The 14,598-nt window shown below is 47.2% G+C and overlaps 1 protein-coding gene across 2 annotated transcripts; it reads right to left on the reverse strand.

Annotated features, from left to right (window-relative positions):
* Nucleotides 1-7,038: 7,038 nt before the first annotated feature.
* RPS10 (ribosomal protein S10) lies at nucleotides 7,039-14,041 on the reverse strand. Of its 2 annotated transcripts, none has more exons than XM_084890006.1 (6): nucleotides 13,919-14,041; nucleotides 12,937-13,086; nucleotides 12,559-12,730; nucleotides 10,740-10,817; nucleotides 7,866-7,921; nucleotides 7,039-7,128 (listed from the first exon to the last, which is right to left on the reverse strand). In XM_084890006.1, the coding sequence occupies exons 2-6, from the start codon at nucleotides 13,084-13,086 to the stop codon at nucleotides 7,087-7,089; spliced, it is 498 nt and encodes a 165-aa protein (XP_084746132.1). In that variant the 5' UTR covers nucleotides 13,919-14,041; the 3' UTR covers nucleotides 7,039-7,086. The 2 variants fall into 2 exon arrangements, with proteins under 2 accessions (XP_084746132.1, XP_084746133.1); XM_084890007.1 differs by having other exon boundaries at nucleotides 13,782-13,928.
* Between the last annotated feature and the right edge of the window lie 557 nt (nucleotides 14,042-14,598).

A 14,598-nucleotide genomic window follows, 5' to 3' on the forward strand; every position in this document is an offset into this window, starting at 1 on the left:
TGACTGAGCGGTTTACCCATGACCACTGTGCCCAGTGTGGGCACTGCCCAGACCCAAATTCAGATCACTATTTCCTGCAGTGGGGGTTCGAGTATTTGTCAAGCAGCCAGCACTCCTGGTCATGCCAATCCTCACCTTTATTTTGTTAATTGTTTTTGTTTGTTATTTTTTAAAATATATTTTTATTGATTTCAGAGAGGGAGACATAAAAACATCAAATGATGAGAGAGAAACATAGATCAGCTGCCCTTGCCCCCCCTCCCCGACATGCCCCACACTGGGGACCAAGCCCACAACCTGGGCACCTACCCTGACCTGGAATTGAACCTGGATCATGGGTCGACGCTAAACTACTGAGCCACACCAGCTGGGTGCATGCCCGGGGTTGTGGGCTTGACATCCAATGGGGGACAGCTGATCGATGTTAATTGGCTCAGTATCATCTATAACAATAAAAGCATAGTATGCTAATTAGATCGAACATCTTTCTGGACGAAGCCAGGGCTGGGAGGGGAGCCCGGGTCCTGGGTGCCAGAGGGAAGCCGGTGCAGGCAGCCGGGGGAAGGCCTGCTCTTGCACAAGTTTTGTGCATCGGCCTCTAGTCCAAGGATAAAATCCGAACTCTTCACACATAGTAGAGTGGCTAAAAGAAAAGACTGAAGAGACCATCAATAGATGAGAAGAAACTGAGATTCACACACCACTGGTGAGAATGTAAAATGGTAAAACTACCTTAGAAAACAGTTTGGCAGCTCCTCAAAATGTTAACCATAGAGTTAGCATATGACCCAGCAACTCCACTCCTAGGAATATATAACCATTCTCTTGGTTATACACTCCCACACAAAACTTGCACAGGAATGTCTATAGCAGCATTAGTCACAATAGACAAAAACTTAAAATAACCCAAATGCCCACCAACATATAAATGGATAAAAACTGTGGTATATCCATACAATGGAATACTACTCAGCAACAAAAATGAACTACTGATGCATGCAACAAGACTAATTCAAGGAAGCCAGACTATACAGAGTGCATACTATCGATATATAAATTCACTTTTATGAAACTCTAGAAAATGCAAACTAATCTATACTACAGAAAGCAGATGCCTGGTGATTAGGGTGGGTGAGGGATTAGGGATTAGAAACTAAGGAGGAAACTTTTGGAATGATGGTTATGTTTATTATCTTGATTTCATGGATGTACACATATGACAAAATTTATCAGATTGTACACTCTACATATATGCATTTTATGTCAATTATACTTCAATAAAACTGAAAAAATAAAGAATAAAATAACACAAATTCCTGGCCCAGCCATCATTATTGCTTCATGCTGTTTTAGTCCCAACTGTTGAGCCCTAGCTGGTTTGGCTCAGTGGATAGAGCATCAGCCTGTGGACTAAGGGTCCCAGGTTCAATTCCGGTCAAGGGCACATGCCTGGGTTGCGGGCTTGAACCCCAGTAGGAGGTGTGCAGGAGGCAGCCAATCAATGATTCTCTCTCTTATCATTGATGTTTCTATCTCTCTCTCCCTCTCCCTTCCTCTCTGAAATCAATAAAAATATGTATTTTTTAAAAAGATTAAGCTCATGCCGAAACCGGTTTGGCTCAGTGGATAGAGCATCGGCTTGGGGACTGAGGGGTCCCGGGTTCGATTCTGGTCAAGGGCATGTACCTTGGTTGCGGGCATATCCCCAGTAGGGGGTGTGCAAGAGGCAGCTGATCGATGACTCTCCCTCATCGATGTTTCTAACTCTCTATCACTCTCCCTTCCTCTCTGTACAAAATCAATAAAATATATTTTTTAAAAAAAGGAAAAAAAAAAAGATTAAGCTCATATGGTGACAGTGACCCACTAAGAGAGGCTTTTCCCTGGATATTCTTTGCTCCCCTCTGCCCCACAAGTCTCCAATAAAACTCCAGCTATAGCCACCAGACCACCTACCACTTAGCGTACATTTCTAGGTCTGCCTTCCCTAATTCCAGCAGAACCTCCATAGCAATCATGCATCTCAGTCACTTCTGCATTCCCAATTGGGCCTACAGAAACTTGTTATTATTATTATTTTTTGCATAGAAGGGGGCAGCATCTCAGAGACAACTCCTTACAGGACACCATTCATGCAGCTAACAATTACAAAGGAGCTACTGCACGTGAGGCACTGAGTTGGTCCCCAGAGACAGGCTCAGTGTGAGAGGAAATGGACAGTGTCCGCCAGTTCCAATACAGCCTGCTATAGCTCAGCTGCTGTAGGCACTAACAGGTGGGGCACCCGACCTGACTTTGAAGTAGAGGCGGTTCTGTCAGCAAAGGCTTCTTAGAGGTGATATTTAATGTGAATAATGAAGAGTGAATAAGCACTCCATGTGGGTGGGAGGTGAGAGAGGTTTCCCTGTAAAAGGAATGCTGTGCGCAAAGAAGCCTCAAGCTGGGAAAGAGCATGAGCCAGCCTTGCTTTGGTAGGCAGATGGGAAGTTGTGATGAGCCTGTTAGGCCATAAAAGGAGTTTTGCATTTGTCTAGGTTCTAAAACATTCTAGAAGGCCCAAGTTGGTTTGGCTCAGAGGATAGAGCGTCAGCCTATGGACTGAAGGGTCCCAGGTTCGATTTTGCTCAAGGGCACATGCCCAGGTTGCGGGCACATGCCCAGTAGGGGGCGTGCCAGAGGCAGGCCATCAATAATTTTCTCTCATCGATGTTTCTCTCCCTCACCCTTCCTCTCTGAAACCAATAGGAAAAATAAAAATAATAATAATAAAAGACTCTAGAAGGCAATACAGAGATTTTGAAGAACTTTAAGCTGGGAAGTACCTTGTTCAGATTTTTGTTTCCAAAAAATAACCTTGGTGCCTCAGGGAGAGCAGATGGAAGTGAGGCAAAGCTGGAGGCCAGGACCGCTTAGGGGAAGTTATGATAGTCTGGGGCCAGGCCGAGGGAGGGCTGAACAGGAGGATGGTACACTTCTGCCTCCCTGCCCCCCCTCACCAGCCCAGCCACCTTCTTTCCCAGACTGCCAGCTTCCCTCAGCATCCTAAGATCAAGTCCTTGTCCTGAAAACCTAACCAAAAAGGCCATCCTCCTCTCACCTCGATGGCTGGTCCTGCCACTGACCCAACAGAACTTTACCCATTGGAAACAGCCAAACCTTGTCCCAGAACAAAGTGATCAAATCAGGCCTCCCTCTCCTGTGGGCTCAGAAACAACTGTCCTAATGAGTGCTATCAGCAAGGCTCCTTTCTCCCGTTCACTTCTCCCAGGTAAGAAGTAAAAGGACTGACAAATCCATTCTTAGGGCTCAGCTTTAAAGCAGAAGTGGCAGAAGCTCCCGCCCCCGCATTGCTGTGGGGCCACTACCAACTGCGTTCCCAAACCTTGGAGAACAGTTTGGGCTGCTCTTTCAGCTTCATTAACAGACCCGGCTTCTGGAGCCCAGGGTGGGAATGGGGAATTCCTGGCCCCATGGGCCCACACTGCCCTGACCGAGGCCAGTGCCTGGGGTAGGGAGTGTTCCAGTGGGCCCTGTCTTTAGGGTTAGATACAGCCTTTTCAAAAACACTGCCTCTCAGCATCTAACCTGGGCACATGGTAGCTGTTTAAAGGTTTACTAAATTCATCCAAACAGAAGCAGGGCTGCCCTCGCTGGGTGGCTCAGTTGGTTGGTGTTGTCCCAATATGTTAAGGTTGCAGTTCAGTCACCGGTCAGGGGACATACAAGAATCAACCAATGAATGACTGAATATGTGCAACAATCTATTGATGTTTCTCCTCTTTAAAATCAATTAAAAAACAAAAAAGAAGTAGGACTTCAAGAGTTGCAGACTTGAAGCTGCTACTGGCACGCACTGCCTACAAGAGAAATCTATTTTTCAGGGAAAGGGGATATGTGTCCATATTTGGAAGTTGTTAAATTATCAAAATGTATCTTCAGCTGTCAGTTTCCAAAATTCCTGATGCCTTTCTTGCTGGTCGTAGTGGGAGCAGGGATTAGCTGGTGAGCTGAGCCTGACCTACCCTGGAAGATGGGCCAAACTCCCCAAAGGCTTTTGTCCAACAATGTGCCCGTGCATGTGCCCAAGTGGGCCTCTCCGGGCCCCTCACAGCCCAGGCACCCCAAATGACCTTCTCAGGCACTTGAATAGCAAACATTTGTTTTTCCTAGCTTTACTAAAAAACGAACACCCAGCCGAAATCAGTGGATAGAGCGTCGGCCTGTGGACTAAAAGGTCCCAGGTTCGATTCCGGTCAAGGGCAGGTACATTGGTTGTGGGCACATCCCCAGTAGGGGGTGTGCAAGAGGCAGCTGATCAATGTTTCTCTCTCATTGATGTTTCTAACTCTCTATCCCTCTCCCTTCCTCTCTGTAAAAAATCAATAAAATATATATTAAAAAAAAAAAAAAAACACCCAGAACAGCGCAGCTGGCGTGGCTCAGTGGTTGAGCATTAACCTATGAACCAGGTCACTGATTCCCCATCAGGGCACATACCCGGGTTTCAGGCTTGATCCCCAGTGGGGAGGCCTACAGGAGGCAGCTGGTGAGATTCTCTCATCATTGATGTTTCTAGCTTTCGCTCCCTTCCCCTCCCTCTCTGAAATCAATAAAAATACATTTATTTATAATAAATAAAATTGTTTTAATAAATAAAAATATATTTATTAAAAAAATAACAAAAACGCTCCTCGCCTGTACCTGCCCACGGCTGCCTCTCAGACATGGCTGGAAACTTTTGCGGGAACTTGAGGGTCTGCTGAATCAAGTGATGAAGGCTTAGATCTGGATGTGTTGAGTTAGTATAGCGCTGGGGTGTTGATCTGTGAGTGCCTTGGGTGGGGCCTGGATGAGGCTGGTTGACCTATTTGGAAATGTCTTTTGTGTGAAGTATCATTGGGCATGTGGAGGTATTATTGATATGAGAAAATGCTAAGTAACAGATTTACTATCTGAAAAGGGATTTACTATCGGGGAGAGGGAGGGAGGAAGAGACTGAACATAAACTGTGCACCTATGGATGAGGACAATGGGGGATGGGGAGGGGGCAGAGGGTGGGGTGGGAACCTGGTGGAGGGGGGAAGAAATGAGGAACCTTTGTAATAATATGAACAATAAAGATTGATTTAAAAAAAAAAAAATAACAAAAACACACAAAAAACAAAACCAACTTTCATTTCTGGCATGTTTCACAACCCAATACCGCTTTGAAGGAAACCTCTTTAAGATGCTGACTTGTCTCACCCTCCAGTTCCTCACTTCAGCCTTCCCTCATGGCCCCTGCCCTGCCCTTCCTTAGAATTCAGCCTGGACATGATACTTACGCAGTACTTGGCATGGGCTCAAGGTATAACTTTGGTTTTGTTTTCCTAACTAGACCATGAGGTTCTTAAAGGCCAATTTCGAGGCTTGTCTCCCAGGGGACATACTGGCACTGGTCCCTGAACAGTTAATGATTATTGATTGGCAGGGGCCACACAATCTACCAAAATGTGAGGAAGGGCTGGCAGGCAGCAAGAGCCACCACAGAGCCACCATCTGCATGTTTTTACACACAGGCTCTGCCTCTGCTTTGTATTCTCCAGGTTTTCCCAGCGTCCGTGGGAGATCTTGAAGAACACATTCTGGAACTAATTGAAATCACGAGGGAAGCGGTTGGCAAAGAGCCCTCATTGAAAAAGTGATGCTTTAATACCAGAAAGTCACCAAGGCTATGAGAAAACACATCCACTTGCTCGCTGGCCTCAAAGTGAAACAGAAAGGCCAGGAGCTACTAACGTTTCACATGGAATCCAGGTTAAACAATCAAGGCGTGTGGACACCGGCAAACCACTTGCCATCACTGGAGCCAGCAGAAAAATTGGATAAAAAGCAATCTTTGGCAAGACAGCAGTGAAACAGCTTCCCCAAACACAACCTTTCTGCCAAAGCAAGCTTCTGCTCACTGGTGGTTTATTCCAAAGCACACCTCCCAGGGCCAAGTTTAAGTGCACAATTGGTGTTGCCTTTGGCTGCCACCTTGTGGTCTAAATTACAAATGTCTATGAAGACTGAAGTAGGTGGGTACCGAGACAAAACCACCTGTGTACCATTGTACCCCACAAATATAAACCCCAAGTCCTTGTACCCCTGAGGACCCATTTCAGCTGCCAGGCCAGAGCTCCTGCCTTACAAGCTTTGACCCCCATTATACTGCACCCATCTAGTCAGGGTTTGTGTGCAAGTCAAAGCAAAGGCGAATCAGGCAGCAAACCTGTCTGCTTCTGTCCAAGCTCATTGGACTGCACATTCACCGCCCCTCCTGACACTGCACAGGACCTCAGTAATTCAGGAATAGTCCCATCATTTTCTGTTTGTCCCACTTACATTTCATTGGTTAATTCTTTATATGCCCCGACTTTTATGGGATCGGCACCGCAACCTTGGCAAGTCAAGGTGATGCGCTGAGCCACTTGGCCAGGGCTCCATCAATCCCTCTGGTACCTGTACCAAAACCCTGCTTGGCCCCAATGGAAAATTCTCAACACCCTTCTCTTGTCACCTCTCACTAAGGCTCCAGGAAAACTGGACAATACACCCCCTCTTGGACCCTTTGACATGTAAATCCTTTAGCCTTTAAGGTTGACTAGTAAATTGCAGACCTGAACACCAAGCCTGTAGTTTCTTCCGCCTGTTAGTCAAGATTCTGAATGATTTCAGAACAGTATTCCCCTGGTTTTCCTTACATCCCACCTCCCTAGCACTTCTGATATTCCCAAATAGGCACAGAATCGCAGTTCCAAGACCAACAAAATAGCAACTTTCCCACCACACAGAGCTGAGCCAGCATGGCTGGTCTGGTGAAGACGCCCCGCATTCTAACAGCCTACCAAAGTGGTAACCACACTGGCCATGACTCTGCAGGGAGGTGTCTGCTGGAACAAAGAGAGGCCAAGTCAAAGCCAAGTCCTGCAGCAACAAGTGATGTCACCCTGGATAAGACAACTCCCCAAACCAATCCAGTCTTGCCCATTTACATTCCATAATGCAAACAAAACATGGTTTTCTGAGCACAAGTTTATTCAACACAAAATAATCCGTCCAACTTTACTGAGGTGGCTGACCACGTCCACGACCAAATCCGCCTCTCTGTAAGAGAAAGCACAGGACACTGGGTTAGCAATAAACCGAACAGCAGGCCTCTTTACCATCCCAAAGAGAGTGCAAGTCATAAGCCCCAGCCTTGCCCTATTGGCTGTAGGGCCACATTCACTTTTCAGGCTGTTTCCTCATTTGTAAAATGGGAATATGGACAACCATAAAGAGTGTGCTCACACACACACAAATAGAAGCCATAGCACGGGACAAGATCTTGTGTCTGCTCCTCCTCTCCCCCCCTTTTTTCACTGTGCTACAGGGCAGCTGCTGCTCCAGCGATAGCCCAGCCCCCACACAAGCACCTGACCTGGATTACCCAATCTCACAACCATCTTGAGATAGCTACAATCATCACTCTATTTTATAGGGGAGAAACTGGGACACAGATCACACCTTCTGAAGGAAAATAGAGGATTTGGTTCCAGAGCCCTCTTACTCTCCAGCGATAGATTCTCAACCTTACATTTAGTTTGTGAAACTAAAGGGATTACGGTCATTATAAAAGAAATAGAAAAGACCACTATGCTACATGTAGTATTGATTTGTGAGACTCATTGCAATAATCTATATATTAAAAAAAATTTCCATCTATCTTAATGTAAAAACCTTATTTGGAATTTGTGTGATTTTTTTGGAGGGAGCTCGGGGGGAGATGAGGGGTGGGACCCACAGGGCTGAGGCCATACAGTGACTGCTCATGGAGAACAAACGGGGGAATGAATACTCACAAACTGGAATTCGGTTGCTGACCCAGCCCCGGCCTCAGCTTTCTTGTCAGCACCAGCTGGAACGAGAAACACCAGTTCAGATTCATCACATGGTCCCATCTACTGCAGACAAGTCACACAACCCAAGCTTGCAGGGAAAGCCATGTCAGCAAACAGACCCCATGACGTACAAGTGAACTACACCTTCTGAGCCACTTTGCCCCCCCCTCTCTCCCAGAGCAGCCTTCCTTAAGTCACCCTTCAAAATACAGTCCAAACTATTGCCTCCTCCAGGAAGGCTGCCCTGACTGCCACTTCCCATCACTACATGCTTCAGATTAGCACCTAGCTTACAAAGGGAACTCAACAAAGGAAGATCTAAAAAGATAAAGAACACAATGGCCCTCAAAAGCATAAAACAACTTTATTATGACCATGGGAAAGAAGCAAGATGAAAGATCTCATGCTGCCCTGTCCAACAGCCACTAGTCCAAATTGAGGTTTGTGTACAATACTTATCAGGTTTTAAGACTTAGAGCATGTAAAATCTCATTAATATTTATCTGGGTTGAAAAATTAACATTCAGTGGGGTGGAGGTCAATTGGGGGGGGGGGGACGGGGATGGGACAGAAAGAGGGGACACTGTAATACTTCCCCCCCATTGAGTTCAGAGAGGAAGGGAGGAGACAGAAACATCAGTCATGAGAATCATTGATTGGCTGTCTCATGCATGCCCTCTACTTATGACCGACCCTGCAACCCGGGCATGTGCCCTTTCTGAAATTGAACCTGGGACCCCTCAGTCCAAAGGCCAACACTCCATCTACTGAGCCATTATAATACTTTTAACAATAAAAATAAAATTTAGCCAAAACCGGTTTGGCTCAATGGATAGAGCGTCGGCTTGTGGACTGAAAGGTCCCGGGTTCGATTCTGTTAAAGGGCATGTACCTTGGTTACGGGCATATCCCCAGTAAGGGATGTGCAAGAGGCAGCTGATTGATGACTCTCTCTCATCGATGTTTCTAACTCTCTATCTCTCTCCCTTCCTCTCTGTACAAAATAAATATATATTTTAAAAAATAAATAAAATAAAACTTAAAAAAAATGAACATTCCATTTGCTCTAAGTGTAGTCACTGGGAAATTTTATAGTCCACGCTGCAGGGGTGGGGCCGCAGAGTCAACAGTGAGTATGGTTTCAGGAAATCTTGTACAAATTGGGGTCCCTTTGGCCCACTTCAGACCACATCCACCACAGGCTCCTGTCTGCTCACTCCCCTGCCCCTCTGACCAGTAAGCCAGTGTCTTCTCCATCTCCCTACCTTTGTTCATGCTCACCTCTTGCCTGAAATGCTCACTCCCCCAAACCTGAGGACCCACCCTGAGGCTTGGTCCCAACCGTCACACCCCCTGGAGCACCATTCCCTGACTGACTTCCCATGTGGTGTGACTTCTGTAGGAGAAACCACTTTCTCTAAACCAGTGTTTCCCAAACTTCTCTCATGATGAGAATCACCTGGTGGAGTTGTTAAACTACAGATTCCTGAATCCCAACTAAGAAGTGCTAAACTAGAATTTTTGGGAACATACAGGCAAAATTGTATACTTAACTAGTGCTCTAAGACAGAGCACTAATTGTATACTTAACTTAGTGCTCTAAAACAGAGCACTAAGTTAAGTATACAATTTTACCTATATGTTCCCAAAAATTCTAGTTTAGCACTTTAGTTGGGATTCAGGAATCTGTAGTTTAACAACTCCACCAGGTGATTCTCATCATGAGAGAAGTTTGGGAAACACTGCTGTAAGGTATTCAGGTCAAGTGCTCATTTAATCAGGAACTACAACTAGAGACAGGTAAGAGTGAAAAGTCAGTAAATATTCCCTTTTATACCTTGTTTTTCTAACTCAATTTTATTTCTGCAACAAAGACAGTGATTCTTCCTACCACTCCTCTGCAAACACCAATGGCTCCCCATCCTACCCAAGAGTAAAATCCAGAGTCCTCTCACAGCCTACAGACCATAAGACCCACATCCTTATCAGATTCTCCAACTGTCCGGTCATTTAGACAAGCCAGATGCCTTCCCCAGGTAGCCACTGGCAGGCTCCCCTCCTCATCCATCTGGTGTTTGCTTAAATCTCACTTCTGCAACATTATTGAAAATTATACACGCACTTTAATCTTCCTGTAGCATCCACATCATTGGGACATGTTACTTATTTTTGCTTATCCATCTGTCACTCAAATGCAAGTTCAATGAGAGATGGGCCTTTTTGTTATGTACACTAATATATGTTTGCTGAATGAACAAACATCTGCTGTTCCAAGTCGATGCTAATATTTGCTATTTAAAACAAGATTTTACAGAAAGGCGTCCTAATATAAGGCGACAGAAGATTTGACTTTGGGTGATGGGTACTCGCTGCAATATACATTTCTTGTAACATAAATACTCACACCTGAAACCTGTATGTTCATGTTGACCACTGTCACCCTAATTAGTTTAATAAATGAATATTAAAAATATAATAAAACAAAATTTTACACTATTTACACTATTTTTGGAATAAGAAAACAACAAAGGTGATTCGAGCGGACCCTTCCTTCAAGGAGTTTACAACACAGGAACACAACCACAACATAAAACCATGTTGCTTTGCTGAAAGTTTCAGTTTGCTCTAGTTAAAGGTTTTCAACCTAAGTCGGTCGCTCACTCAAAGGATGTTTCCCCCAATCCCCACCCATCAAACCCCTGCGTAAGGCAAGAAGCACCAAGGACCCCAGTCGGAGAATGAAACCAAGACTTTCTGGTCACTCTGGCATCTTCAAGGGCTGACGTATAATGCAGATTCTACCCTCACACCCCCACACAGCCGACCGTTACTCACGGGGCACAGCACTCCGTCTGTAGGTGTCTCTGTCGGCTTCCCCTCGTGTGAGTCTTGCAGGTCGCTCGCCCTCCAGACCTACACAAGTAAACCACACCGTGAACACGGCCGATGGGTTCCCTTCAGGCCGAGAAACCTGGAACTGTTCTCCCAGTCTCACCTGAGAACAGCTTAGTCATTGTAACGAGTTAGTGGGAATAGGAACTCCTACACCTAGAACTACCAGCTAGAAAAACTTGTCATTGACATTGTGGCTCCTTGAAGGCCTGGGAAAACTCACATCTAAATTAAAATGCCACACATTTGCAAAAGGATTGCTTTCTATTTTATTTTCCAATATAAGCATACACTTTCCAATTACTTGGCAAATTCAGAAATTCAGCTATTTCTACAAACTTTCCAATAGCTAACGTTTTTAACTTGATCCATCTCTGAAGAGGAAACTCCCCGTACAAAGGAGGCATCACAGAAGAAAGCCCCACCTCCAATAGGAAGTATATAAATAAAGCTGCCACCGAGAATCCTTCAGTCCCCGCCCCCCATCCTCTATGCTGTGGATACATTAAGACAGATTTTAAAAGGCACTTTAAAAACACTGAAGTTAATTTAGTATTCTCTCTACCCAGTTACCTTAGAGTCCATATACTAGTTAAAACACTTTTTTTGGGGGGGTGGGGGGGGGGAGACGACGATTTACCTGAGGATATTTTTTTCTATTGATTTTTAGAGTAGAAGGGAGGGAAGGGAAAATGTGAGAGAGACATCCATTGGTTGTGTCCTACATGCACCCTGACTGGAGCTGGGAATTGAACCTACAACCCAGGCATATGCCCTTGGCCAGTAATTCTTTAACGTACAAGAGATGAAAGTGTGCCGAAACCGGTTTGGCTCAGTGGATAGAGCGTCAGCCTGCGGACTGAAAGGTCCCAGGTTCGATTCCGGTCAAGGGCATGTACCTTGGTTGCGGGCACATCCCCAGTAGGAGGGGGGGATGCAAGAGGCAGCTAATCGATGATTCTCTCTCATCGATGTTTCTAACTCTCTATCCCTCTCTCTTCTTCTCTGTGAAAAATCAATAAAATATATTAAAAAAAAAAAAAAAGAAAAAAAAGAAGAGAAAGTGAACCTAAAGTGAGTGGCTAAAATAAAGGGCACAGAGACAATGGGCTCCTAGATGCAGTGTAGGACTTCCACTCTAGATACACAGCCCCATGCAGCCACCAGGAGCCCCTTGGAGCATTCGTGAAATCAAGATTCCTGAGCTCCATGGAGTCTCCAGTGGAACCTGAAAGCCACGGCCATCTGTGTGTAGGAGATCTCCATCATCACCCAAGCTTAAAGTTCTTGTGACAAGTTTTTCAGAACCCAAAGAGGAGGAAATCACAACCCCGGGCAAAAACATGACCATGAGCCAATAGATAATCCGACCCCCACCCCACACCCACACATGAAGCATAAACATTCACACGGTGATTTTCCTGAAAAGGTCACTCAGTGGTCTACCACACAGGTCTGGTCACAGACTAACATTCTATGTGAATGCCATCTCCTGGGATAACCCGAGGGCCCGAGTCCAGATCCATTAGAAGCCTCATCCTAAGGGACAAAGGTTTCAGGACTTGACCTGCATGCCAGAGCCCTCTACAGCTGACACCAATGGTGGATTTTAAGACCCCTTTGCGTATTCTCTCTACCCAGAGAATGGGAGAATCCCCAGCTCCCCAACCCCCCCCCCCCCCCCGCCCCGTTTCCCATGTACGGCTCCCAGGAAGAGCTGGTGCAGAGCAGGCCGTTGGAGGCATTTACTTGGGCACCATACCTTTGGGCCTTGGGCGGCCAGTCTCAGGCCGGCTGCGGCGCAGCGTGGCGGGCACGATCTCAGGGGGCAGGTGGAGGTAATCGCGGAGGTACTGGATGCCCTCGTTGGTCAGGTACCAGTAGAAGTGTCTCCAGGCAAACTGCTCCTTCACGTAGCCCCGGGACTTGAGAGACTGCAGGACAGAAAACCAGGGTTGAGACCTAACCAGAGGCTTAGACTGGAAACGGCGCAGAGGGGCTGGGCTGCGCAGTAGACGAGTTCTCAGGTGCATCTACCTCACGGCCCGTCAAGGCAGCGAGAAGCCCGGGCTGTCCTGGCCTCTCCTCGGCTTTGCCTTGAGCAGCCGGAAAACCCCTCCAGCGGCGCCTGGCCGGCTACCTGCATGGCCTTCATGACGTGGAGGTTGGGCACGTTCTTGTCCGCCAGCTCGGGGTGCTTCGGCATGTGCACGTCCTTCTTGGCCACCATCACCCCCTCCTTAAAGAGGAGCTCGTAGATGGCGATCCGGTTCTTCTTGGGCATCAACATCTACGGGAAGAAAGAGCACCTCTAAGCAATGTGGCCAGGGGTCAGAAACCGAGTTCAAGACCCACAAACGACCACACGAAACCACTGTCCAATGGACTGGAATCTCACACACAAAACACGCAGGAAGGAGGGATTCAAACTCTGTAGACTGACAGCCACCAGTTACCAGCTCCCACCTCCAGCCCCGAAAACACTTCAGGTGAGAAAAAAGTTACTAAGGCATTAAAACAAAACGGGGTACACATTCGCTTCAAACTTCCACTCACAACCATAAAGGAATAATGGGGCGCAGACCCGGCATTCTATGAGTATCTGGGGACCATCAACAACTGTGCCAAGGCGCGCGCGGCGTGGCTGTACCTCACGGACGCAAGGAGAAGCGTCTTTTTCTCACGACGGGCCGCTGACCCGCAACCGAAGGGCTAAGGCCTTCGCACCCTCATCTCCTACTCCTCTCCCCCAAAACTGGAGTCGCAGGGCCAAGCAAAAAGGCAACCGGGGTGAGGAGTTCTTCCCCAAAGGAAGTGTGCAAGCGGGGTACAGTGCTCCTAGCCTCGCCCCCAGACACCGCCACGCAAGGGCTTCATCCTTCCCTCCTCGGCCCTCCGCCATCGGGACGCCGACCTCCGCGAACAGCGGCCCACTACCCCCTCCCCCCCCCCCCCCCCCCCCCGGCCCCCGAGTGCGCCCCTGACCTCTCACTACTCAGAAATGAGCGAGCGTGCAGTAGGATAGGGGTCCCCTCGCCCCAACTCCGGGGAAGCGCAACGACTACGGCGGCGACTGGGCCAGGATGGAGGCCGATAGGAGCCCGCACTCCACAGAAACTCACCTCGGCGGCTGCTGCGTCCCGGGCCCGAGCTAGAAAGGAAAGGGCATGCGCGGCGCGGCGCGACGTCTCTTCCGGGCCGGCGTGCCCCGCCCACCTGTCAGGACCCGCGCACAGCCTGGGGTGGCCTCGACGGTGCCTGAGTGGCTGGCCGCTCGGCAGCTGCAAACCCTGACAACTCCGCTGGGAGACTCTACGTGGTTTGTCAGGAAATGGTCCGTTTTCTGCTTGGGCAGGCTCCTTTGAAACACGCTGTTTTATTCCCAGCAATAATCCAACTTAATATCATGCAAGTAAGGCATGCACTTTGAGCGGGAAAACAGAGAACATACAAAATAATAATAATAAAAGTCTTATTAAAAATAATCCTATCACAACCAAGATTACTGTATCCAGCAAAGCTGACATTCAGAATTGAAGGGCAGATAAAGAGCTTCACAGATAAGAAAAAGTCAAAGGAGCTCATCACCACCAAACCAGTATTATCTGAAATGCTGAAAGGTATTATTTCAGAAGAGGAAGAAGATCTAGTGAATTAAAAATCTGAGTAACAGAATAAACTGGTGAATATAATAGAATCAGGGGCAAAGAAAGGGAGTGGATTGATAGTGGATCAGGGGGAAAGGGGTGTGGGGGTGCAGAAAGAGACTGGATTAAAATCGTACACCTATGGATGAGGACAA

Source organism: Pipistrellus hanaki, assembly GCF_964339955.1.
Source record: "Pipistrellus hanaki genome assembly, chromosome: 7".
Classification (NCBI taxonomy): Eukaryota; Metazoa; Chordata; class Mammalia; order Chiroptera; family Vespertilionidae; genus Pipistrellus; species Pipistrellus hanaki.